This window comes from Varanus komodoensis, unplaced genomic scaffold (assembly GCF_004798865.1).
Source record: "Varanus komodoensis strain SLA01 unplaced genomic scaffold, ASM479886v1 scaffold33, whole genome shotgun sequence".
NCBI lineage: Eukaryota > Metazoa > Chordata > Lepidosauria > Squamata > Varanidae > Varanus > Varanus komodoensis.
The window spans coordinates 7,896,462-7,924,042 of record NW_025335817.1 but is presented as its reverse complement, the minus strand read 5'-3'; the positions used below and the strand labels follow the sequence as shown (position 1 = coordinate 7,924,042).

Below are 27,581 nucleotides of genomic sequence, written 5' to 3'. Positions count from 1 at the left end.
TTGTGGAAAAGATATTTAATTGTAAATAGAAAAAGTAGACCAGAATACAGTTTTAAGGGCGATTATTTTGTATAGGTAATCTAGATGATTTATAAAGTTATACATTTTCATAAAAGCACTGAAACATGGACACAGCAAAGCACAAATCAAATACAAGATATATTCTGAAATAAAGAAGCTGCACGGTCGTTTGAAGTGTAATGCAGTGTAGCATTCCATAATCTTAAGGCAGTATGGTCCAAGTGAAGGTCTGAAAGCCACAAATGTCCGAATGTGCAGTGAGATGACTGTACCACTTGAGAATGCAAGTGAGGGAACACATTTCTAAATAGATATTTCCCCACTATACTTAGTTTTCTTCTTGCATTCAAAAATGGCAGCAGCTTCCATCAATCTGTAATGTACCGTTCCATCTACTCTGCATTCTGCTGTATGTGCGTAATACACATTTGAGTCGTGAGGCCCTTAGCACATCTTTTAACATTTGTCTCCCATTTGGGACCAAGTGCTACTTACCTATCTACTTTTCATAGATGTACTAAAGATTTAAGATCTCAATCCTATGAAAGAAATATTTCTACCAACTGGGAACTACTCATATGTATGATCGTTTAGGACTGCCCTCCTATCTGCTGATATTAAATGCTTTGAAGATTGAAAGCATTATACACTGAAAATACAAAGGTTCTTATTTTTGGTAACTTAAAAGATCCAAATGTTATCATATCTGTCAGAAATATATGTAGGTGTCAATAGAGCCAACCTAGCCCTCTCTGTATGCCCCCCCCCCCCGCCGCTGCTGTTTAACTGATGATATTAAGTGCAGAAACCTGTCTCCAGAATTAATGATTAGGGCAATCTTGATTCCAGCTTGTTGTGTGAAGAAAAACAAGAAAAATAACATTCTGACTACTACTCAATGTGTTGAGTGGGCACAAACATTAACAACACAAACAAAAACGTTTTCCTTTCCAAACTATACTGACATCGTAAGAGATGAGAGATCACAGCAGTTGCAGAACAGAAGGAATAAATGAGCAGAGGAACTGATTTCCATTCAAAGCCCATCTTCTTCTTGATTACTTTCATTCATTTCATTTCAGGGCAATTGTAGAGAATTCAACTTTCCCACCTTTGATATTGTTCATACATGAAAGTCACACTTCTGGAAGGAGAGCAGTATGAGGAGCAGCAATGTGAGGAAAACCAACAAGGGCCCCAGCTTGTAGGAAGAGTAGCTGCAGTGTGAGCAGACACATCCAAAGACTCCAGCTGAACTCCGTATCCCCTGCGGCATCTCACCATGTTATTGCTGTGCTGCACAGACTGTGACTTGGGCACTCTTTGAGCCAAGGCCTGCTCTGTGTTCTTCACTGAGACGTGGAATGTAGTATGTTTATTTCTTTCCCTGACCTCATTCTTGTAAATTGCTTCCACCCTCTTCAGTAATTTGTACAACTATACGCCAGCAGCCGGTTTCCTATTTACCTGTCTGTATACATAGACTGCCAATTGTTTTTATGAGCTCAGCTTATTTGTACCTGCTTTTAATCAATCAAAATTACACATACCTACTATCTTTTGGTGTTCACTGCATCTACCTTGTTTATAGCCCTGTAATATGAATATTCTGTCAAGAAACAGTCTTTCCAATGGTGGTAACACAATAGGGGAGGAGAAGTCTTATGGAGACATTCTTTGCTTGATCTCTACCTGCAGAATTATAGTCCAATTTTGTAAGATATACTAGAAATGTATAGTATACATTTCATGCTCTGACCATAATAGTTTCAAATTATTCATATATTACATAAATACTGGTTTTGGTTTTCTTTTAGTTCTCCCAACCTACATTCCTCCAAGAAATGCCATTCCTAATTTAAAGAAAAGCCCAGCAATGATCCACCAGCTTGTTTCCCTCCCCACAATCCATGACCTGTATGTTAAACCTTTTTTCTCATAATTTTCCCTCCTCTTTCCTGAAAAATACTTATGTAAGATGTATATAGAAATTATTAAAAAACATGCAGCATATATACAAACTGAAAAGTTTAAAAAATATCAGCTTCATATACATGTCAATCTACTTGAATATATCAGGAATTAAATATAAAAATTACATTTTTTTCCTAAAAAAGAGGGGCAGGATTCAGAGATTCTGGGCAACTACTTAAAGCTGTACAAAAGATTTCCACTCAGGAAAGATATTTGACTCAGATATCTAAGCTGCTAGCTCTCAGGATTGGTTCTGTCACATAATTCATTTTTTACACTGTCAGTTTAAATCAACAGCTATCACCCTTAAAACTGTTCTGTGTTTCAGCAGTTTTATACTAAAATCAAAAAGGTCACAAAACATTGGTTTTGCATGTTTGTGGATCCCTTCAAAAAGATTAAGCAACGAATTTTGGAACTGTAAAAAAACAACTATTTACAGTATTTCTTTTTAAATATTTTTTGCACAAAATGTGTAAATTCTGAGGGGGTTTTTATGATACAAGAAATTCATCAGAGCTCATGGCTTAAGTCCAGTTTCAAACCTGTAGCATCTTCTCTAGAATATAATCCTGGGTCCATGCCTATATGGCATGCAGGTCCAGATTGTACTGCAGTTTCCTTAACTGGCTTTATAAAACGCTTGCTTCAACCATTCAAACAGCTTCTTTGTTAGTCTGGAGGCGAGTCATTGCCTCCAACTTCTGCCTATAGGCTTCTGCCTCCTGCTCTTTCTTGAGAAGTTGCTGGCGGTACTTCTGTGCTTCTCGATTGGCCTCATCCAGCTGTTTTTGTAAAGTTTCTCTTTCCTATTAAATATAAAACAGAAAGATTTAGTCAAATGTCTTTGGTGTGAGAAATTAAATCAATAGACTAGTTTGTAAATTTTTGCAAATGTTAATTTGTTAAAGACAAACAGAAAACTGGTGGCATATACTTGGAACTTCTACATAGAAAAAATATTTTAAAATATACTGCATCTGGATCATTATATCTTGCTTAATAAACCCCACATATTGCATTCACTGCTTCCTTTCCTCAGCAAGAGAACAAACCAGCAAGTCCTCTATCATTTATAGTTTCTCTTTGCTTCTGAACCAGGAAACCATGGTTAACAGTGTCAGAACAATCTGGTATATGAAGCCATAGTTTTGGCTTAATATCTCAGGACGTACCGAGACACGTCGAGAAACAACAGTTAATAGAACACTTCCTGGTTTGTCTGCTGGCAAAGTTGCTGTATTCAGGTTAGAAGGTTCATTTGTATTTTAGTTTAAGCAAAATATTATTGTCCAGAAGTGATTGTCAACAGAAGTATCATTTAAAAGCAATGTTGATGTTTAGCAAACCTGGCTGGGAGGCGGCAGGGATAGAAATGAGTAGGCTGCACTATTTGGATTTCTAGTCAAAGTAGCTGTTGTTCATTGCTTAAGACGCCATGATTTTATTCTTGAAAATGCAGCCTGTTTTTAGGATTTACACACTATGTTTAACAGAGGGATTAAAGCCAGTGGTCTAGAAACTTTGAGCCTAAATACACACACTCAAATCAGTTTATTTAACCCCACCAACCCACCCCAGTGCCCTGAACCTGAGCAGTACATGCAGCAGCAAGGATTGGAATTTTAGACTGACGAGATCACCATTTTTCTCTTCTCCTTTAAATTTAAATTATAGATTATTTAAATTATTTTAAATTTAAAACATTTAACTGATTTATTTATTTATTTAGGGGACTTCTATGCTGCCCCATTCGCCAAAGCCTTGGGGCGGCTCACAACCATATCAGGGCGGCTCACAACCATACCAGTGTATTCTATCACAAAGCACAAGTGGCATCACTTGTCTAGAGCCAATGACCTTCCATCAAAGAACTCCACACCCACTCAAACAATGTGCATGAACAAAGAGTCATTCATGAGCCGGAAGAACCTACATAATATTTCTATTGCTTCATGTTGTAAAGCTCAGACAAGGTTCTCAGGACTTTCTAAAGTCTGCCAAGTTCCCACTGGGGCTGTTATTTTCCACTAGGCTTTCACGGTCCACTGTAGCTTCAGAGGCATTAGGTCTACGGCATGGTTCTTCACTTGCGAATCCCGTCTGTGACATCAGACATGCAACTACCCGCTAGACGATGCATTCTATAGAAGCTTCATGAGCCAGGAGAACACACTAACAAAAACACACAGCTCTCTCACTTCATCTCTTTAATCACTCTGAAATTATTTACATACTTATTGGAGGTATTTGTTATGGCCCTTCACACAAATATGTATAGAGTGGCTGAATTTGCCTTCAGTGGGTACAATCTATCCACCTACCAGCTGTGTATTTTCCCTCATTTCTGCATTCTGTCCAGAAGCAAAAAGGGTGAGAGAATCATAGTAGAGTTGGAAGGGGCCAAAATGCCATCAGGTCCAACACCTTGCTCAGTGCAGGACACCACGTTAAACCATCCCTCTCCTGTCTGTCTGTCTGTCCAGCTGCATCTAGAATTCCTCTAGTGTGAAAGCGCCCACAAGTTCCCTCACTAATTTTTTTCCTGGACTCTGGCTTCCTGTAACCTGAGCCCATTAATTTGTGTCCTGTATTCTGGGATGACCAAGAAGAGATCCTGTCCTTTCTCTCTGTGACAGCCTTTCAGGTACTTGTAGGGTGCTATCATATCTCCCCTCAGTCTTCTCTTCTCATAGCTAAACACACCCAGTTCTGTCAATCTCTCCTCATAGGGCTTTGTTCCCAGTCCCTGGATCATTCTCGTTTCTGTCCTCTGAGCCCTTTCCAGCTTGTCTACATCTTTTGTAAGCTGTGGTGCCCAGAACTGGTTACAGTACTCGAGAGAAGGCCTAACCGATGCTGAGTAAAGGGAAACTAGTACTTCACATGATTTGGAAGTGATACATCTATTAATGCACTCTTTGCCGTTTTTGCAGGCACATCACATTGTTGGCCTAAATTCGGTTTGTGATCTACAACAATTCCAGGATCCTTCTTACTTGCAGTATTGCTGAGTCAAGTATTCCCCATCTTGTAAAACTGCACTTAGTTCCTTTTTCCTGGGTGCAAAACCTGGCATTTGTCCCTACTGAATTTCATTCTGTTTTTTTAACCCAATGTTCAAACCTATCAGGATCACCTTGAGACTTTTTGACTTCCAGGGTATTAGCTTTTCCACCCAATTTTGTGTCACCTGCAAATTTGATAAGCATTCCCTGCACTGTTCAAGATGCTCCCTCTGTTCTGGTGCATAAGCCTTTGTCTTATGTTGCAGCCAGGTGTACTTGTTCCTCGCCTTTAGGATTCAGTTTAGAGTGCTCCTGATATACTTCTTCATGCTGTGCCAAACACCTTTTTTCCTGTTCTTATAAGGTGCAACCCATCCTTTGCCACCAGTCCATCTTCCACGAAGTGTAGCCTGTGGTACCAGAATCCAAATCTCTCACATCAATACCACCTTCATAACCAGGCATTCACTTGGAGTATTTTTCTATCTGGGGCCCAAAGTTCTTCCCTTTCCTCGCCAAAGCTTCAAAGTCTGACATGATTTCTGTAAAGCTCCGCTTGGCAGTGTCATTTTCCCCACATGTATCAGAAAGAAGGGGTATGTGTCTGTGGGCTGCATGAACCTTGGCCATCTTTCAGTTATATCACTAATCTGTGCTCTGGGGAAACAACATATTTGAGTCCACAGGTCAAACATGTCCTTGCATGGGAGCAAGGTATCCTTCTGTTCATGTGTTTCAAACCAAGGAAGCAGTCTAGAAAAACAGACTGGAGTATTCTCATTCTTTTATCTTGGTCTAAGCATCCTCCTGTATTTCCCAATTCAAAGTAACTTAATGGTGATAGCTGCAGCTGCCAAGGCCATATGGTGTTTATGATCTTGACCTATAACAACGGGAATGGGCCAGGCAACCTGGCCATCCCCAGTCTATCACCCAGGGAGCTGGTCCCTTTCTCACAGAACCATTGCTCAGCTGTTAATGTTGGTGCCTTTGTTTTCTCTGAGACATCAGAGACTTAGGACTGAACTGACAGCAGCCACTGGAAGCTAAAGGGAAAAGTATGTCTACTGCAAGGAAAGGCATGGTAAAGCTGCATAGGACTAAACTGAGGGGTTCAATAGATGGTGAGCTGCATCGTGGCACAGGATACTGTATACTTGGGGGAGAGAAAAGAACCTACTGATAGACAACCACTACTGTAAGCCTAACCTCTGAAAAAGATTTCAGGCTTAATTCTGTTCCCACAGATGGCAAAATTATCTTTCTACAGCAGAGGGCTATCAGTTGCTATAATCTCTGTTCCCCAGCTAATAGTCTTACTCAAAGAGTACATCCATCATGAGCTTTAACCCCGGATTTTAATTTACATCCATTTCTCCAAGGGAGACTGCTTGGATAGTGTCTTGACTGAATTTTTGATTTTAAATTATTCAGCAAGTCAATTGCAGATCAAACCTACCTCCTCCATTTTTATTTGATGACAGGGAAGAAAACTACTTGAGAGTTCAAAGCAAGGAAAATTATTTCCATCCCACAGAATATCCCAGATAGCATTCTTGGTCAACCAAATGCTCAGGTTTTTGAGATGCTGCCATCTTCCATGATGGAAAAGCTAGCATTTCTTCATTATTAAAAATAATTACCTAGGAAATGGCTTTGTTCTGACCTTTATACAAATAAAAGCTTGTATAAATAAGCTTTTATAAATAAACTAATTCATGCTTTTATAAATAAACTAATTTCAGCTACAGTTTCTACTTTAATCGCAAGGTAGTACTAAAAAGGCTTTGTCCCTCTGTAAATACAGCTTTGCTGAAATGAAACAAGAAGTTAAAAATCCTCATTCTCTTTCCCATTAATGATCATTACTTTTGCTTGCAACATGCCTACTAGGAAGTAAACCTCATTTAAACAAGATTTACTCAGAAGTAAACAAGATTTACTTCTTGGAAGGTACCCAGAAGTAAACAAGATTTACTTCTGGGTACCTTCCAAGAATGTAATCTAAGTTCATCTTACACATAGTTTTAGAGAATCAGCTCCTTTTCCCTATTCCAAATTCCACTTTTCTTCTTGTCAATTTTCATATCACCCTGTTGTATTGTGTCCCAATACACAAAACTACAGAATTTAAGAACCTATTAACTGCTAGTCAGATGACACTTCTAATGCCCTGAAGTCTCTTGTATCCCAGATATTCTGCCTATTCACACTTGCTTAGAACTCCTGCCTTCAACAATTTAAATCACTTTTCAATCACCAGGGTCCTATGGGAATGTGAAAGTAAATAAACAAATAAGTATATGGGGCCAACTCTCCTCCCTCAAATTCCTCTTCAAAACCTGCCTTTCTGGAAAGCCTGTGGCTTTAACCCTCAGCTTCATCATGGATGGAACAAAGCATTTTGCTAACAATTATTCCTAGCGATCCTGCCTCTTTCTATACCCCTTGCTTTCACCACTGTCAAAATATAGGCTACAAGCTACTCAGGTTGGTGCTTTGTGTTTATCTTTCCCCTGCAATGCAACTTGTAACCTGATGGCAATGTACAATTCTAATAATAAAAGAGAAACTTCTAAGCATAATGAAAGCCAGAACAGTATCTATTTTATAGCAAAGGACAGAGGATTTGAGCCAGAAAGCAACATATTAATGACAATACCCCATGATGTAAGCATCATCTTAGTACAACACTGAGCAGCCCATAGAACAGGGGTTGAACTGTTGTGAGCCCATGAAGCATCTAAAAAGCACTCAAATATTGTGACTGAGAAGCTTACATTTTCAAATAAGAAACAAAACTAATTTGTGAACAGAATCCTTGCTTTTAATTGCACATATAAAACTTTGCCCATGTTAAAAAAAAAGTGCAGCAAGAAAAGCTTGCACTAATACCTTAAAACAATAAAGAAAGTTCACATGATACCACAATAAGAGAAACAACATAGTCAATACACTATCTAAACTTAATTACCAAATCATAATAATGCAGTCTTCCAGGCCATTCAAAAACCACAAAATGGTATTTTATACAATAGAATTTTGAAAATACAATGGCCTAATATTATCTACCACAGCTACAGTATGGGTAGCCTTGTGATCAAAATAAAGTTGAAATCAGCAGTAAAACTGCCAATACAGAAATACAGGTAGTTCAAAAGTATCTTAATTTTATTCACATTTCAAAGAAAGCTCTTTAAATCTATTACATATTTTATACCAAACCTTTAGTACTTTTAGGCATAGTAATTAACATTTTTCATTTTTGAGCTAATAAGAATAGCATGAATATTGGATCTCCTTTCAGACCAAATTCTGAGTTCTTACTGAGGAACTGTGAGATTGTACTTCCATCTATCAAACCACATACCATGACTCATTCACAGTAAACAGATATATTACAGACAAACGTATAATGGAATGACAAATTCCTTATTTTGTGGAAATACAAAAATAACTGTAAAGATAAACTAAATGAAACAGTTTAGAAAATCTGCATAAAACATCTCAGCTAACAGATTTCTTACTTCTATTTCTGCAGAGTCCACCCGATTTTCAACTATCTCAATACACTGTCTCTTGACTGGAGGCTCTTCACTGATCACGGTTTCTTCAGCAATGTCTGTTGCCGGTACTGTAAGTACTTCAATTAAAATAAGTTTGCATCAAAATATGAAGATTATTTTGGTTGTGTTTGGATGTTGTGATAAATCACAGTTTACGGTGGTGGAAATGGGTGGCAGCAACCTTCAGGCTCAAACATTTCCCTGGCTCCTGTCCTGCCTTTTTCCAACACATTCAGAAGTTTCTTGAAGATCAGAAGCTTTGGCTTCCATTGTTGATTAACTACAGTTTAGCATTACATTTGAAGCCCAAACTGTGGTTAATATTAACTCTGTTTTGCTGAAAGAAGTCAGCTTAATAACCCATGGTTTGAAGTTGGATGCTTTCAAATAAACCATGGTTAAAAAACTTTTTGTAGGTTTGGTTGCAACAACAAACTGTGGTTATCCTGTCATGATAAACTGTAGTTTTCCATGTTTTTCACTTGTACGGGCATCAAGGTATTTACAAAATAAAGCAATGTCAAATAAAATAAAATTAAATCAATCTAAACACGCACACACACACAAGACAGTAACAGAATTAACAGCCACAAAATAAGCGGACAACAGATGACAAAAATCTTGTTACTGCCCAACATAAGCTTGAGAGAATAAAACAGTGCTAACTTGGTGCCTAAAAGTGGGGCAGGCACCAAGCAGTATCACCGGAGAAGACATTTCAATTAGGATACTAATAATGAGGATCAGGGCATTAACACAAAAAAGGCCCCATCCCTGCTAAGTACCCGTCAAACCTCCAAAAGCAGATTCAGAGAAGGAGGTTTACACATAGGAGTAATTGGTCAGGGAGCACACCATCCCACACCCCTGTTCTCTTAACTCTAGCTAGTGTCACATTTCTATCAGGTTCAGGTGCTGCAGGAGCAAAGAATGAAATACATGTCACTACTAATCAGCATGGTCTCAGTGGGCAAGCAGGGAAATGTTTTCATGCAGAGTTAAATATGACTAGAGAAATGAAAGGGTTCCAATCTTGAAATATTTGTATGGAGCTGCAGAGGAGGGCACCCTGGACAGGAACATTGCGGATGCCTGGCCTTGCACAACCTGCTAATTGTCCCATGTGCCTCTCCCACTATCTGCTTTTAGTTGCTTTCCACCCCATTCCTGACTAGACTCAAAAACAACAAACGAGCATGGTTTGCGGGTGGAGAAGCGTGTTTGCAGGGGATAACTGCCAAGTGTAGGAGGAGCGAAGCAGAGCTAAGTCTCATTCCCTAATTCTCCCCTTTAAAAGCTTCATCTCTTTTCCTTTTGTCTAGCTGTGCCTTATAGGAGGCCTACAGTTACTATCAGAGATACCAGGAAACAGTTTATTTCCTTCTTTTTACATATGGGAAGCAAATCATTCTCTGTACACTATTGTTAAAGCTTTCCATTGTTCCAGTACCTTCTCCCCACCCCCACCCCACTGCTCTTATTCAGTGCTTCCTGAAGGAGAGGTCACCTCCAAAAGGAACTTTCCAGGGCAGTATATCATGTTCCCTACATGGAAATCCTGTACTTTGCAACCAGGGCTTTCAAAAGTACAACTTGCTCAGAGACCATTACATCACCTCGATGTAGTCACACCTCAACCTTCACAGGTTTATTTTGATTATTTACAAGTTTGCCATCAAACATTAAACTGATTTTTTTGGCAGGGTAGCCTACTGCGGAAAATTGCAGATGACACATGTAGACTAAAAAATACCTGATATATATGGGTATTTTCTAAAACATGATTCCTGGTTGCTTGTTCCACATGTTATTACCATATATACAGGCATACACGATCACCAAAAAGGTGAAAAAACCAAAGAGGTCAAAGCAAAAATTGGGAGTTGTCTTATATGCTGGTATATACAGTGTATCAAGAAAAAGGAAAGAGACATTTGTAAAGCGGTTACTTCAGCTACACTAGTGGGTGCACAGACACACACACAGTGTGGGAGGGAACAATCTAGTACATGTTTGTTCAACAGTTAAGGTTGGGTGGGGAAACACTATAGGTATTCATGGTTTTACTCATTTTGTAGTAGTCCTGCACCCCTAACCCCCATGAATGTGAAGGGATGAGTATATTTGTTAACTCTTACAACCCACTTCAAGCTTTTCTTTACTTCTGGGCTATAAAGGAATCAAAGGTTCAAGGGTCGCTATAACTGCCTCTTACTTCAGAGTTCCCATGTATTCAAAATATAATTATACGGTGTGAAACTCTTTTAACCTATTTTGGAAATTGAATGTTAGACCTTTGCTAGTTGCTCCTTCCAGCCTCTTTCTTTATAGCACTTCTTTGTATTGTAAGCCATCCTGAGACATTTGTAGGGGGTGGGATAGAAAAGCTTTAATAGATAAATAAAAATAAATAAATAATGTGCCTGTATGCTTCCTTTCCATTTTTCCCTAAATGCATTTGTGGGATATAGTGAATATGGAGCCAAATGTAAGTATAAACATGTATTCATATGCTTTTTTCCAAAAGTGAATTTGCAGTTCTCATTTTATCTCCTGCTTCCCACTCACCTTGCTGCCCATCTGGCATGGTCACAATAATGGGCTGACCCATTCCACTAGTGGGAATAGAATGGAGGTTTCCAAGCTGGATGCCGTCCGTTACTATGGTAATGACCTGCTGGCCTCCGGAACTGACCACTTGCTGGATTGCACCATCTACAGATTCTGCAGTCACCACTTCTTCTGTAGCCACAACTGTTACATGATTTAAGAAAAAGCATATAATCAAGAAGCGTATCAATGAACTTGTTTTTAGAAATTACCTCTGGAGTCTACAATAAAAGGTTGCCGGAGGGAGGGCACCTGCTCCCAGTTCCACTCAGTCAACCATGCCATCCTCCAGATACCCCATCTAATTCCTTCTCCATCTACTCATATTTCAGTAGAAAGCCAGCCTCCATGGTGACTGAGCATGCTCCACTCGCACTGGTTTGGTTTTGCCCTACTCAGTGTGTCTGTTTGTGTGTTCCTAAATACTTTTGTACTTCAGCAAAGCTGCAGTTTTCTCAGTACCATTGTTACTTCTACATGGCTGTTGCCATGTTAGCAACATAAGCAATTTCTTTTGCTTGAACATCAGAAATAAAGGAAATGAAGTATCTAGCACTTACAGGAACTAAACTACTTGAATTCAGACCCTGTTGATTTTCCTAAAAAAACTGTAAACAGGTCTAGCATAAGATTTAAGGTTATAAAAGGAAGTTTAATCTGAAGGCTTTGCCTTCTATCTGGACTATAAGAACACTTTTTTGAGATAATGAGGAGACAGGGCCTCTGCTAGCAGATTTGTTTTAAGTATAGCTCTGTCTGCTTCTGTATTACGTGTGAAAGGCATGTGTGCATGTTACTTTTTTCCTAATAAAAGCACTCTATTTTGTTTTAAGCTGTTATCTGTTTGTGAATGTTGACACAGCTAATGCTCAGTTACTTCTCCTAACCCACACCAAGTTGAGTTAAGAAAGCTATGTCAAATCGAGATAGCATACTAAAAAGCAGAGACATCACCCTGCCAACAAAAGTTTTTATATTCAGAGCTATGGTTTTCCCAGTTGTAATGTATGGCTGTGAGCGTTGGACCATAAGGAAGGCTAAGGCCGAAGAACTGATGCTTTTGAATTGTGGTGTTGGAGAAGACTCCTGCGAGTCCCTTGGACTGCAAAGAGATCAAACCAGTCAGTCCTATAGGAAATCAACCCTGAATGCTCCTTAGAAGGCCAGATACTGAACCTAATGAGACAAAAGGACTCATTGGGAAAGACCCTGATGCTGGGAAAGATTGAAGGCAAAAGAAGGGGACGTCAGAGGTTGAGGTGGCTGGATGGGGTTACTGGGGAGGTGGATGTGGGGTTGGGTGGACTCTGGGGGATGTTAGAGGACAGGAGAACCTGCAGGAATATTGTTCATGGGGTCGCGAAGAGTCAGAGCTTGTTCATAAGATAGCAAAATCTTACACTTCAATTATACTGCACAATTCAAAAGTTATTTAACCTTAGAAAACACTTTAACACTCAGCACTATTTTTCCTCTACCTGGACACTTATTAGCTCTTTAAAGTATAATTAATTGAGTTCCATCTATACTGCCTTTTTGGCTTTAACTGGAGACCGTTACGAATCAATGAAATGCTGAAGCACAAAGGCTATCATAAACAGAGTCAATTCAAACAGTGTTCAAACATTCAAGCAGTGTTACAAGGGTCTTGAAGAATATAAAAAGTGGGAGGCTTTTCTATAGTTTTGGCACATGATTTGTGTCAGAAATGTCAAAGACCAGATAGAAGCTTTCATCTCATGGAGGTGGGGAGAATGAAACTTTAGATGGGGAGGACAATGTGTTGCTAGAACTTTCCCTGTGTACCATCTTACCCATTTAAATCACACCCCTGTCAGCCTACCAAACAGTGCGTTTTCTTATTGCTTTAAAAATATTATTATTTAAAAATGAATCTGTTCAAATAATATTTTCACCTGGTGTTTCTGATGAGTTGGACAGTGGAGCTGAAGCTTCTGCTAAGGCAGCCAACGTTGCTAATACTGATGTTGAGGAATTACCAAACTGAACAGCAGACACTCCTGTGTCATCTACAAAGAAAATACAGTCACAAACCATACACCATTCAGAATGTTACATAAATATTCATTTCAAATATTATATGCAAGAACATAATCTTGTCCTCATATCCAGAACCAGACATGTGGTTCAACTTCTCCTGCACAAGCAAGCTTTTCCGCTCCTTCAATAACAGGCTTAATTTCAGGTAAATACTTCTCTGCATAGATGAAGCTGAAGCTTTACTGAAATAACCAGGAATGTTCTACACTCTCACTGTCTCATTCTGAATGTGCAAATAATCACTTCAAAGCAAAGCTGCAATTTGAAAGTAATTTGCTGCCATCGGAAATGCTATTCTAAAAATCAGATATTCACAAGATGATGACAACGACAACAACAAAAGAAACAATGTACTTGCTATAACCTTACCATCATTTTATTTCCAATAGTTTACTAGGGGGGTTAACTGGGTGAACGAGTCATTTACAATCCCCTGTGCATCTGAATACCTGCTCTATTTGATGTATTTGCAGAAGATACCAGACCTGTTAGGTTCACTACCCCGCCAGGTCCAATGATGAACTGTGGTGTTGCTGCATGTATCGTCACAGTGTCAGGACTTTCTGGATTTGTGTTGATTTGGTTCTGCATTGCAATCTATAACAAAAGACAACAATAACATCTTTTTTCCACAGTCCTTAGAGGAATAACACATTATCCTCAGAGAGAAAACTCTCAGTATGATTCACAGCAGATAAATCAGACATACAGAAATTAAACTAATACATCATCTCAGAGGACTTTGTGAAGAAGGCATGCACTACAAGCCAGGCTCGGCTTATGTAGGGAAGAAGGAATCTTGTGAGATGACCTAGCAGAAAAATAGTGTTTGAAACAGGCATACACACAGTCACACTCGAAAATGAAGGGGAACTTTGTTGTTCGCATAAATCAGCTGAAGAATGTCATCAAGTTATATAACTAAAAGGGCCAGAAACCCAGTTAAGCTGTAATCTAGTTAACTAATATAGGATTTTTTACTAGATTCACTAGAATATAATGTAGTTGTGAAAGTTGCAATTTTTGCACATCACGGCTGCTTCAAATCCATAAAAGCCAATGAAATTTAAGCAGATTATGTGAAGAATAGCAACCAAGGGCTTCAATTAAAAACCACAGCTAATATATAACAACCTTTGCTACTCAATGAAATCTATTTAGCACCTTCCAGAAACCATACAGAAGTGGTAGGCTATAGTGGTAGGCTATTAAATGGATAAGGAAGAGTGTAGTGTGATAAAGAAGCCATGACAATGGAATAGGAAATAACTGTATTATTCAAAACTACACAGAAAGGAAAAGCTATGGAGGTCCAGGAAAGTCTTTAAGGAAGCATTCTTTGAGTTACCTGTAATATTTCTGCCAGCTCTTCATATCCATTGTCTAGAGCAATGTCTAATGCCGTTTTGCAAAATTTACTCTGCGTATGGACATCTGCACCATACTTTATTAAGAGTTCCACTACTTCTTGGTGGTTGTGTTCTGTAGCCCAGTGAAGAGCAGTCATCTTCAGCATGTCTTTTGCATTTACATCAGCACCATGCTACAATAAAAAAAAACTAGATCACATTTGTTCCTGGTTTTAAAAATTGAGAAACACAGTCAATCAAATAGTTACTTCCATTCCTGTTACCATGTCACTAACCAGACTACTAACCACTATGAATTGGATAAATCCTTAAATATACATGGCATTATTTGCATTTTACAGCATTTTACAGGTACAACAACAACAGCATAACTGAGACAAAACCCACAGCGTATCGGTGTCAAGAAATACAGACATCACTAAGAAGCATAAGCAACTTCTCTTGTAGCACTGCAGAAGTTAGAATGTGAGGGTGAAACAGACAGCCACCTTGAATTCATTGTAGAAAAAGCTGGGATATAAATGCAATAAATATATATAAGATGTCTTCTCATGAAATGCCAAGTGAAGAGGTACTGAAAATGTTTAATGTATTTAGTAATATTTTAATCTATTTATTATATTTATTTCCTGCCTTTTTTCCTTTCAAGGAACTTAAGGTTGCTCCCATAATTCTCCTCCTCTCAATTGTTTCCATAAGCTGGGCTGAGAATATGTGACTGGCCCAAATTCACCCAAGAGCATGGCTGAGTGGGACTGGACCCAGATCTCCTGACTCTCAGTCCCAAACTCTTAACTACTACACCACAGTTCTTCTTCACAGATGTGAAAACTGTATTAAAGAGAAGACACTAGCAGGGCCACAGTGAATTCTCAGGAACTAATAGTAAGAATTAATTTGCAAAGTAGGCTAAGGAAGGATGCTGTGAATTAATGCCCATCACAGAATCAATGGTTATTTGAGGAAAGAAGAGTGCTGGGTAGCAAGACATTATTACTTTATTATTCAATGTCAAAGGTTTGATTTCACTTTTCGTATAATGGTTAATAAGCAATAGTCAATACATGTCTTGTACGGTGTACATTATCAAGTCTAAAATATCCACATCTGTGATGCCACAGATTCCTCCAGTACAATGTATCACATGCTTCTAGTCCACAGAACACTTTGGAGACTAGGGTAGTTGGGAAAGAGACTGCAATAAGGAGGTGCTTTGGAAAAGCCCCAGGCTGCACAAAGAGCCCTTTCAATTCTAGGCAATGTTTTGAAATAACTCCTTTTGAGACCACTAATAATGACAATTCCTATTCATGCCAATTAGTATTTAAGTTGCATTTCAGTCTTTGGGCAGTTAATATAAAAGGGTATAAAATGTACCTTAAGTAAAACTTCTACAATACTTGCATGGCCTTCAGAAGCTGCCATATGCAATGGAGTTCTGTCCACTTTGGTCCTGGCATCTCGACTTACACCTGCTCGAAGTAACACTTCAGTGGTTGAATAGTGCCCATATTGTGCTGCTAAATGAAGCGGAGATGTTCCCAGCTGCAAGACAATATATTAAGTGGATTGTTAGTCCCCCAAAAAAGTGTGTAAGGCTTTCCTTCTATCTCTGTCTCCCTACTAGAATACACAAAACACAGACATAATTCCCCCAACACCCTCTAAACTAATGACACTGATAAGACTGTATTTATTTTGAGTAGAGAAAGTTGAAGGCAGAAGATGAAAGGGAAGATCAAATATGAGATGGATTGACTCCATAAAGGAAGCCACAGCCTTGAATTTAGAAGAAGTGAAGAGGTTCTGAAGGAAAATACATTTTCAAATGAATGCATTCATAGGGTTGCTTTAAGTCAGAGATAACTTCAGAGCACATAGTGACAACAATCTTTTTAAAGAATGTAGAAGTGGTTTAAGGAAAGATAGTCTACAAACTCTTGTGGTCCGGGCTATTTTCATTAAGCTCACATGCACACAGCTCTTGGCAACTTCCACTTTTCATCAGAACACAGAAAGACCTTTTTTATCTAGGTTCAATTTCATGAATAATAAATATTCAAGAAGACAGTAGGAAAATTAGATAATGTGCCTTCTGCTTTGAATTAATGATTCATGTTTTCTTTAGGGTATATACAAAAGCCTGCTATATATAAGTAAATATGGTCAGAAAAATAATATGGTCATCCTTATTTTGATGCATGTATTTCACAGGCAGGCAGATGATCTCACATCCCAGAAAGTTATGTTTGCACAAAACAAGAAGCCAGGCTTTCAAAGATTTATTTATTTATTAAAACATTTTTATGCCGCCCCATTCGCCGAAGCCTCGGGGCGGCTCACAATAATTTATGGCTTATTGTGCAAGAGTAAGTGTACCGATACACGTTATTGGGTTGTTCTTGCATGGCTCCCCCGCCAGCAGAAGCATAACCAGGAAATCACCAGAGGAAAAAAAAGCTTTCTATCCAAACTGCAACTCTTGGGTTTGTTGCTCCCCTAACAAGGCAGAATCTGAAAACAGGGCTTTGAAGCTAGCTTCTCATCCTTGGCTTGTTAGAAGATTAACAAGCTGGGAATCAGGTTCTGCTAAACTTTTCCCTGTTGGTGAGTTCCTGTTTACTGAAGTTGCTTCTGCCAGGAGGAGGAACCAGCTTGCTTATAAACAATAAGCTAGGGTTCTCCAGAATTCTGCCTTAGTATTTTGTGCAAGTATGGCCAAAGATTTTATAGGTAAGCAAGTTGCCAATGAGTTTCCAAGCATATATATCAATGTAAAATACCACAACATATCATGCAAGTGGAATATCATCAAAATCCTAACAAGAAACTCATTAGCAATCAAGTTAGTATGAACATAAGTCTAAAGTGCCTCCAGCTGAGATATCAAAAGTTTCAAGCAAAACTTAAGTTATAACTTGACATAAATGTATTTACAGAGATGTAATCTGCAGACTCATGCTTACACAATACAAGCACAGAACTTGGTACAGTGAGTGCAGTGCAACATATTGACATGTTATGTTGTTGCTTCTGGTGATCATAATGATGCAGAAATTAGCATCTCAAAAACTTTATATGTAACAATTATAATCTATCCCTTGTGGGGCAATGCCTGTTAAACCCTTAGAAACCTGACCAAGTCTAAGCTGAACTTGTTCTTGTCACAAACATCGAATTCATACACTCTACATAATACTGATTACAAATTATATTAATTCATTTGTAATCAGTAACTTTGTACAGATTATAAACTTTGTACCGATCAGTAACTTTGTACTGAAACTCGTAAGTTTATCTCAAAACAGTATATAAAAACAAACCGTGCATGTACAAAACCAAATATTCAATTAAAAAGATGCAGTTGTTACCCAGTCTGTAGTAAAAGGTGCACCATTGGCCATCAAAATGCGAACTTCATCATCTTGCCCTGCTCGTGCAGCTTCTAAAAGCTTCTTTCCCAAATCTACCAAGGACATCTAGTAAAATATTTCAGATGAGAAAGAATTAATTCATTTAACATATATCAAGTGTCAGCCTTGCTTCAAAATACTTGAAAAATGAGGCATACGTGTGCTAAATCAACGGTTTGCATGCAACATGGGACATCATTCAATAGCCAAAGTAGTAGCTTTCTACTAGACTGAGGTCGGATGAAGATCTACCATGTGTTCCATACTTCAAGCCTATTTATGAATATTGTCCTGACTCCTGCTTTAAGTCATTTGAGCTTACATTTTAGGTGCTAAAACTTTACTATGGTGTCCAGTTTTGTGCGTGTTTATTTATTTATTTCATTTTATACCTCCCAATAGCAGAAGCTCTCTGGGATGTTAACAGAAGTTAAACTTAAAAGTTAAAAAGACACACACACACATAAACTAATTTAAAAGAGCAAAACTGTAATGGCTATTGCTATTATTCAGTGCTATTGTTGCACTCCTTTTCTGCTCAAATATATTTAGATGCTTATTTAAAATGTCACTATAGTGTATAAGCATGTAGAGGTTTTTTATATATGGTAAGCTGTACATAAACCTATTAAGTAATAGAATACTCCAGAGATATGCATTGCAAACAACTGTGAAATGTTAGAAATGCAGCAAAAGTGTGTATACTGGTTTCCCACACCAGTGTTTTTTCCATTGCAATACACCTGTTTGCTTTTCTGTTTTAACATGGTACCCAATCCCAGAACTCTTCATTGTGAAAGAATGAAAAATATAAAATTTGTACCTGATTTGGGCATTCCCCCAAAAACCCAGAATTCCAGGGATGAGATGTGAGCAAGCAGGTGGAAACCGACACAAGTGCTCATTCTTGCTACATTTTCAAACTCACCATTTGCTAACTGTGGATTTTGGTGGCATGACACCAGATATTATTTCATGTTTTTAAGAACATTTATAGGCTAGGGTTCTTCCTTAGCAGGTTCTAGCTCCTGCATAGCAAAATTACGGCTTTTAGGTGAACTTCTGATATATGCTGCAATGTTTCACCTCCTTCAACAATCCAATGGGCAAGTGAAGGAACTCTGGATTCAAATCGTAAGCAAGTTGTTTTATGGCACAGCAACATTTAATTGGTGGCTAGAAAATCATGCCCCATGCCACGTGTCCTATTCCACCTTCTAGAATAGGTCAGGTTAGGCCAATTATGGCCAGGGATAGGACACTGACTATGGTAGCCCCTTTGCTTTGAATTTCTTCACCTACTGAAGGGATGTTCATCTCTGTTCAGCTTTCATTGTAAGCCATTGTCTGCATTTAATTACTGTGTTGCTATAGATGATTTACTTATTGTGGCCCATGTGTTTTTCTTAAGAATCTGATTTTTTTTCTTTCCCCCCTTTTTTGTTTTGTTTTGGCATTTTAAGTGTTTTAAACAAAACAATGACTACTATGGACCCCATGTCCAATCTTGAGCTATATTAGAAAAACAGCCTGCTGTAGTTCTTGCAAAATAAATTTTATTGTGATAATAGTTTGAGTACAAATCATGTCTATTCTGGCTGTCACACAGCTCATGCTACTGTATAATCAGTTTAGATTTGAAGATGCGGTGATACTAACTGCACAGCAAATGGAAGGCTGAGTAACCTGGCAATCTGGGCAGCTAGCTATATACACATTTGGGTGCTCTTTGGATGCTCTGTTTAGCCTCTGTTTCTCATGTGCAAAATGGTCACTGTAATTATTTACCTCAGAGAATTGCACACATAAACGAGTGAAGAATCAAAACTAGCTTCCCCATTAGGATGCCAAACCTATGTAACTTATCTGGGACTAGATCCAACTGAAATTGAAGAGACATATATCCAAATAACCTAAAAAAAAACAAAAGAAAGAAATACAAGGCTGGATTAGAGCAAAAGTCTATCTAGTCCAGCACTCCATACACATGGTGGCAAAACAGTTGCCCACAGGATTCTTCAAGCAGGATGGCTGCAAGACCTCCTCCTGCCCAAGCTCCTCAGCAACTGGTGTATGCAGGCACGCCACCTCTGCTAAAGGAGGTCCCACATAGCTAGCAAGGCTAGTAACCACTGATAGCCTCCTCCTTCACGAATCTGTCCAGGTACACATGTGTAAGATTCAACTGTTATATAAAACAGTTATAAATAATAGCACTACCTAGTTCAAACTCTCATATACCAGAGTTAAAATGTAAAGACTTAAGAAGTTACATATTACATGTTTATAATGAAGCATACAAAACTGTCTCATTTCACGCCAGTAGCAGTACTGTTCTTTCACTGGCAAAGCAACACAGAATGCTGGCAATATTCAACTTGCCTTTCCATCAGATCCAAAGCCTACAAAATGTACAACTACAGCCAGGCCCTTAATAAAATTGAAACAAGGCCAGTTGAACCAACTGAATTGGGGTAATCCCTTAGTAACATAAGCATTTAGGAAATCCCATTGTCTCTGGGCATTCAGAGGCACCTGGTCATTCAGTTTCACAGCTTCATGATGTTCCAAAACCTTAAGGTCATTCCAGTGACTGGCGTGGCTTTTTACCAATTTCTTTTTCTGCAAAAAAATGTTCATTTCTCATTCAGATAATTGTTGCACATTACTTTCTATGGGCTAACATTAGCAAAATCCTGCTTGAAAACTGTCCAGAAATTTAAACTGGAACACAATACAGTGATGTGAGCTTCTGGCTATGGGGCAGCAAATACAATCAATCAATCAATCAATCTTACAGAAATGCTCCAACATCTTCATCAGCTGTTATTGTCTTATAAGCATAAAGCTGATTTTATACATAAAGCTCTGAACTGTTTGGCCTCTACTTAAAGGAATGGTTTTTGATCCTGTGAATTCTATTGCAATCATTACTGCCCCACAATACCACTTGATTCCATCAGACATAGTAATATATCTTAAATGACTACTTTACAGAATGAAGCATTGATTGCAGCATTTGTTAAAGGAGCTACAGCCGTTTTGTGTAATATTGTGATGACCCGGATAGCAGTTGTAAATTGCTGTGGGTGATGGCATACTTTTTGGATGGCATGCTTAACTCTGGTATTTCACTGATTCAGACTCCAAACCTGGGCTAGCCTGGAAGTCTAAATAAATATTCAGCATTCAGTGGCCTTGAATATTATCCAAGGAGAATGAATTTGCCCTTGGCTCTGGCTTCTGTTCCCACAGTGATCAACAGAGGATCTCTGATTTTGTTAGTGAATAGTCAGGGATTCCATTTTAATTGATTCTACTGGAGTTAGAGATTATTTTACATTCAATCATCTGTAATATTTATGAGGCCATCTAGTGGAGAATTACATGGAGCAATTATTTTACAGCATTGAAGTATTAACACCATAGCAACTGGTTAGTAAAAAATTAAAAAAAAAACTCATGATGACTGCTGAATATAAGTTTGAATTATTTATTTGTTTGTTTGTTTGGGTATTTTACCCTGTCCAATACCCAGCAGGTATCTGGACGGCTAATATTTGGGTTGTTATGGAAGTTGTACTAGAATTACTTTGCTTTTATTTGGTAGCTTTTTTGGACTTGATTCAAAGTAGTAGAGTTTGGTTCAAAGTAGTGTTGTTCTCTCCTTTTACTTTGGACAATGAGCTGTATGCTGTATTTGCCATTTATTAGAAGATCACACAGTTCACTTAGCTTTTAATAGCCACAGTTCTAATGAGCTCAGAAGAATGGAAAACTCCTTTCTTTCCATGGTGCTTTTGAATTGACTACATAAATCTGGAAGAAAGTTCCACTGGGACAGGTTTTTTCCCATTTGCTTAAACACATCTTGCATACTTTTCTATGAGGAAGACTAACTAAAGTTCTTACCTAGTATTCTTACATGTCACTTCCAGCTTGCATAATACGCTGCAGGGATAAAATAGACTGAAACTTCCCCACTACAAAGAAATTCACAAGCTGAGTTTGACAAAAAAGATCAGAGTAAGGTGTGCAGTCACTGCTTCTTGTCACTAAAGGGACCCAATCCTTATTTTCCTTGCCAGTGCCATCCCACTTCTGGGATTAACAGAACAGCCTCAGGAGCATCTGAAAAATTGGGACTACCAAATTACTTCCCCTAGATTAAAATTAGGCTGTTTGCAAGCAATCTATAGTTGCCTCCAAGTGGCCCAAAGTATTTTGAGTGTCTTGAGTACTGAAATAATATTCCTGATTGTTGTGAATCTTAGCAGCATAGGTGATCTCACAAACAAGGAACTGGAATGTTCAAAGATTAACAGAAAAATTGCACCAATATGACTGCTTGCTCAAGGCTTGTGTGTGTGTGCGTGTGTGGGGTAGGGGTTGTTTCAATAAAAAAAAATCCATTACTTTTTAATCCAATGCATATAATCTTATCTGAACAATTGCTCTTTAACCATAGGTCTGCATTTACTTTAACTAGTATTAGCTTTTCCAAGACCTTTACTAGCAATGCTTCCTGAAACCCTTCTCACTAGTATTATCATTAAACAGAGGACTATTTGTATGCTGTGCAAGTGCTCTGCTGTTGAGCTACTGTGAATCCTGTACAGCAGTAACTCCCTCTAGAGGACAGTATTCCCTGAATATGAGCAATTAAATGCCTAGTTAGTAATTGGTATCTACAACAAATCAAGATGGCATTATATCAGAATATGTGCTCCTCCCCTGCACCCACACACCCCATAGCAAGGAATAGTAGAGGAAGAGAGAAAACTTAACTGCTGTTCTATAGCACAATAATGTGCTAAACTACTCAGAATCAGGGATCAGCAATTCACAGTATGCCACAGGTGCTGAAGTATGTTGAATATGTAAAGCATTCTTGAAGTCAGGGTCTGGTTTCCTGATAGTGCGCTTCCAATGATTCTGTCCTTCCCCCTTTGGACGTTATTAAGCTGTTAGGTGCTCTGTCCTTTTACAACTTAAACAGTCCTTTAGTGGGATTTCATTAGACTCCTAAGAATCCGTTCCCTTCTGATCCTGACCAAGCTCCCGCAAGGGCAACATAAACTGCAAAGGATGCATCCTCCAAACAATCACCCTTCCTCCATCAGGCTGTAGGATAAAGGAAAGCAAGCTGGCCTCTAGGTAAACTGTGGGCTTATGCCTGTATTCTGCTTTTATTCTGCCATGGCTTAAGGCCATACGAGATCACCACGAACCCACAGTTCTCTTCCTCGTGACTTTTTATTTTTTATTTATTTAAAACATTTTTATGCCACCCCCATCACAACAAAGCCTCGGGGCAGCTCACAACAAGAACAAAATATACAAATATAACAAATTATACAATAAAAATATTAAAAACTTTTGTGGATTTGCCATCTTTGGGGACAAGGAGGTGTAAAAGAGAGAAACCATTATTTTCCTGGATACCTATGGAATTGGCATGTTCAATTTATCTATACATGACTCAGTTCTACTGATTGGCATACAGACATCCACTTCATAGAGAAAATTATATATGCATGTGTGTGTCTATGCAACGAATACTTGCATATATATTTTCAACAAATATTTTGACAGTAATCTTTTGATGATGTAGCTGTAACAGTTATTTGACCTCTCAGCTTAAATTAGTTGAGTTACCCACCAGGATGTATACCCATTTGGGATCCTTTCATCTTTGGACTGTACTCTAGACATTACAAAATGTTTATGAAGATCCCAGGCAGGTAAGTATGTTGTAAGCCGCCCCGAAGCTTCGGCGAATGGGGCGGCATAAAAATGTTTTAATAAATAAATAAATATTCCCCTTACAGGTAGCTGAAAGTGGGACTTGCTTGCTATTTAGCATGTGTGTCTACCGTTCAAAGCAGATGTCCTGATACACATATCCAAACCCAAGGCACATCCAAGCCCTTGGCACACCTGAAGTAGCCTCTGTTTTATAAAGTTATGGTATGTCTATGGAAAGCTTTTAGAAGTGCCTATTTTAAGGATGATGTGAGAATAGATTGAAGAGTTCTTTTCATTAACAGCGGTAGTACTTAGATACTGGTAGAAATGCATGCAACTTTTAAAAAGCTTTTAAGGTAATCAGTGTGTTTCTCATTTCAGCACTGTATTAAAATGTAGTGCTTAACTGACAGTATTCATTACAACTTAGTGATCCTACAGAGCTAGTTATAACCTACCAGAATAACTTCACAGAGGCAGATGCACTGTGTAGCTTCTCTATTATCCTTAATAAAAGCAGCCAGCATCTTAAATTTAAGTTAACAGCTTTAAGATATGCAAGAACTGAGCCAGCAATGACCTAATTCTGCATACATACATTTGGGACACTACTGCTACTACACACACACACACACACACATAGTAATACGAACACTGGCTGACCAAGTCCAAGGTTCATAAGCTCCTGCCCCCCTTTACTTCTCCTGTAGTGGTCAAGAAAAGTTTGTTAACTTTCATTTCTGCTTTTGCCTCATTATGATTTGTCATTTTATCTAAATGGTCAAAGCCTAGTTAGCAGTAACTATGGATTATTTGAAACAAACCAACTTGTTTCAAACTGGCTTGTTTCAGAGAAGCCCATATTTATCATCAACTAGTGTCAGTTGAGTCAAAATGATAAACTGCATTTAAGGAGAAGCAGTAGCTTCTAAACTACTTATCCTATGCAAAAATGGGGACAGAGCTCAAGGTTTGCTTAGGTTCATTTACCTATGCTTTAGTATGATGCATAAATAGTATTTTCATAATAGTGATCAGCACAGAATACAGATTTGATAAACCATATGGAAACAGACACATCACTTCAGAACTGGAATTCTTTCCATACTGTTCCCCGAACAACCTAACCTTAGTGATTATGAATGCTTTTACATGCCAAATATTTCTAATATTTCAGTGCCAAAATTGTTTACTTGGAAATAATGATTCGGGCAGAACACTTCTTTCCTTACAGTTCAATCCTAATGCATTCATGCTTAGAACTAAGTCCCTTTGAATTCATCCAGGTGCGCATGCATAAAATGTCAACCCTTAGAACTGCATCTTTTAAAAGGCAATTTTGAAGTGCTCATAGTATATTCTTGAGTATCTGCATGCCTAACAATCTGAAAAGTGTTCATACACTTGTGCCTTTGCAGAAATCAATTCCTGTATACAGTAAATATTAAGAAACTAGCCCTTAAATATCCATTAGGCAATAGGTTTGGATGTGGATGAAAGAGGCTTTCATTCATGTCGAGCGAATAACTTATGGCAATAATCCTGTTGAAGTCAGTGAGATTACTGAAAGAATCTAAAAATTCTTGCTTGAGAAACTCTAGTTTGAAAGTGAAGCTTGTAGCATGCTACCGTATAAAAGGCTGTACAAACTGTTCAAACAGAAGACCTAAATCCACTACTTATCTGGAAGACTGCAGGTATACAGGCAATACTCAATTTAATAGTTATGCTCCACAATACTGATAAGCAGTTAGCATGGTGGTATCTTCTGATAACATTCTCTTATCAGTGACCTGGGCTGTATATCCTAACTGGAGAAAATTACACTTTTAAAGAACTATCAAACTAACACAGGAAAGACATGTTTTGATCCCTAGTCACAGCTGTACACAAAAAGCTAGGGATCCCAGAATTAAATGTTAAAGAGAGCATTCAGAAATAGAGCTCCTACTCCCATCACCTGATAGAAACACATTATAAAATATTATGTAAATATTTTCTGTGACAAGGCATTTATATACAGTTATCTTTAGGTAGTTTTTAGGTTCCAATTCTATAGGAGCATAAGAAATTGTCATGTACCATGTCAGACTGTTTGTTCATATAGCCCAATATTGTCTACTGTCATTGAAAGCAGTTCTCCAGGATCACAGACAGAAGGCTTTGCCACTGCCTGATTTTTGTAAGTGGAAAGCTCAGAGAATGAATTTTTTCCAGAAAAGCATGTATTCCACCAATGAGCTAAGTAAGGTCCTCTGCTATGAGGAAAGGAGGGGTTATTCTGTTAATTACAGATGAGCATTCTCAAAATCATGCTTTGTCCTTACCAGAACTAAACGAAGAACTAAACCCTATCTGAAAGAATAAGGTACTTATACAGTCACATCACCAACACTACATGAGCAGGTACATTAATTCCAAGGGGCCCCATGGAACCAAGGGGTATCTAATCAACAGAACTCCAGTGAGACAATATGTTTTTATTATCAAACGCTGTTCGTGTCAGCCATTCCCCAAAGAGGCAATCTGAAGAATCTTTTTCCACCCCATGTAGGCTCTGAAAGCATTGAATGAGGCGTGTGCATCGCGCATTCCAGAAGTGCGAGCGAGACCGGCTTGTTCCAGGGGACTGGCCGATGCGAGCATGGAGAGCGACGGATCATTTCTTGGCAGGCCAATACGCAATCCCAACCTATACAGTGCAATTCTACACGTTTAGTTCGTGGGGTTCCATGGTCTTACTCGATAGCTGCTACATTTAGGATGGCGAGCCTTACTCTCAAGTAAGCTCACATCCCAATCCTACCGACTCTTACTCAGGAGCCCTTCTCCGTGCTTTTAGTTTTTTAAACTCCCAAATAAGCGTGCATTTAGCAGAAACAAGCGTCAGGCTCTCCAGCGTGCTGCTTGCTTCCCACGGCCGGTGTTTCCTAGGATAGCAGCCCACGAGAAACGAGGCCTTCGTCCAGGGCCGGGCTGCCTAGTAGTCTTACGCGTTATTAGCCAAGCAACCGCAAGCCTCTGGAAGTAGGCGGGTGGAGGAGCGGCGCATGCTCCGGAGAAAAGAGAAGAACCACAGGCTTCGAAGAAACGTGTGAACGTTCGAACACGGAGAAAAGGGGCGCAAATCGTGTGCGCGCACATACGCCCCCTCCCCCCAAGCGAGGCTCCCTCCCATCCCGCCCGCTCTTCAGCTTCTCCTCAGACGGAGACAGAGGCTTCCCCGCCGGCCCTGTTTCCCCAGGCAGAGGCCCCCGAGCGTCAGATCCCCGGAAGGCCTCTCCCGGACCCGCTTTTCCCCGACAGGAAATCCTGGCTGGGTTGGGCGCTTGAAGGAGCGGAGGGAACCGCGGTAAGCGCCGGGTTCCGGGGGAAGTGGAATTATTTTTTACCAGCGAAGAAGAGATCAACTTCCACATCCGGTAACAAGGGCCCTATACAAAAAGGCGAGACTGACCTGGAAAAGCTTGGCCGGCCCGGCCATTGGAGGTGGGGGGAAAGGAAGAGAAGAGGAGGCGAGGAGACCTCACTTACCGTGCCGCCCGCGCCCGGCCGCCGCCGCCGCCCACAAGAACGACGAGCAGGGGCGCCCAAGGCCGCCGCCGCTTCTCATAGGCGCCCAAAAGCCCCACAAAAAAGTCCCTGCTAGCGCCTGGCGGAAGGACACAGGCGGTCGCTCTCGTGACGGGTGAGGCCCGGGAGGAAGGAGAGGCCCACGGGGGAGGGGAAGAAAGCGGGAGAGTGAGCGCGGCGCTTGGGAAGCCTGTGTAGTGCGGCACTTCTCCTGAGAAATCCTTTCGTCTGGAGATA

General features: G+C 39.3%; 2 protein-coding genes across 5 annotated transcripts in view; one reads left to right on the top strand and one right to left on the bottom strand.

The window, feature by feature from the left end:
- On the bottom strand, positions 1-27,438 carry GABPB1 (GA binding protein transcription factor subunit beta 1). 4 transcript variants are annotated; one of them, XM_044438577.1, is made up of 9 exons: positions 27,306-27,438; positions 17,982-18,089; positions 15,988-16,155; positions 14,589-14,783; positions 13,690-13,837; positions 13,096-13,209; positions 11,138-11,323; positions 8,531-8,646; positions 1-2,804 (listed from the first exon to the last, which is right to left on the bottom strand). In XM_044438577.1, the coding sequence occupies exons 2-9, from the start codon at positions 18,087-18,089 to the stop codon at positions 2,652-2,654; spliced, it is 1,188 nt and encodes a 395-aa protein (XP_044294512.1). In that variant the 5' UTR covers positions 27,306-27,438; the 3' UTR covers positions 1-2,651. The 4 variants fall into 4 exon arrangements, with proteins under 4 accessions (XP_044294512.1, XP_044294513.1, XP_044294511.1 ...); XM_044438578.1 differs by lacking the exon at positions 27,306-27,438 and adding an exon at positions 19,812-20,038; XM_044438576.1 differs by lacking the exon at positions 27,306-27,438 and having other exon boundaries at positions 13,726-13,837.
- USP8 (ubiquitin specific peptidase 8) overlaps positions 27,330-27,581 on the top strand; it is a 43,565-nt gene continuing 43,313 nt past the window's right edge. Inside the window, exon 1 of the mRNA XM_044438574.1 lies at positions 27,330-27,459. The gene's annotated coding sequence lies outside the window, so the exon portion shown is untranslated. The remainder of the gene's footprint in view (positions 27,460-27,581) is intronic.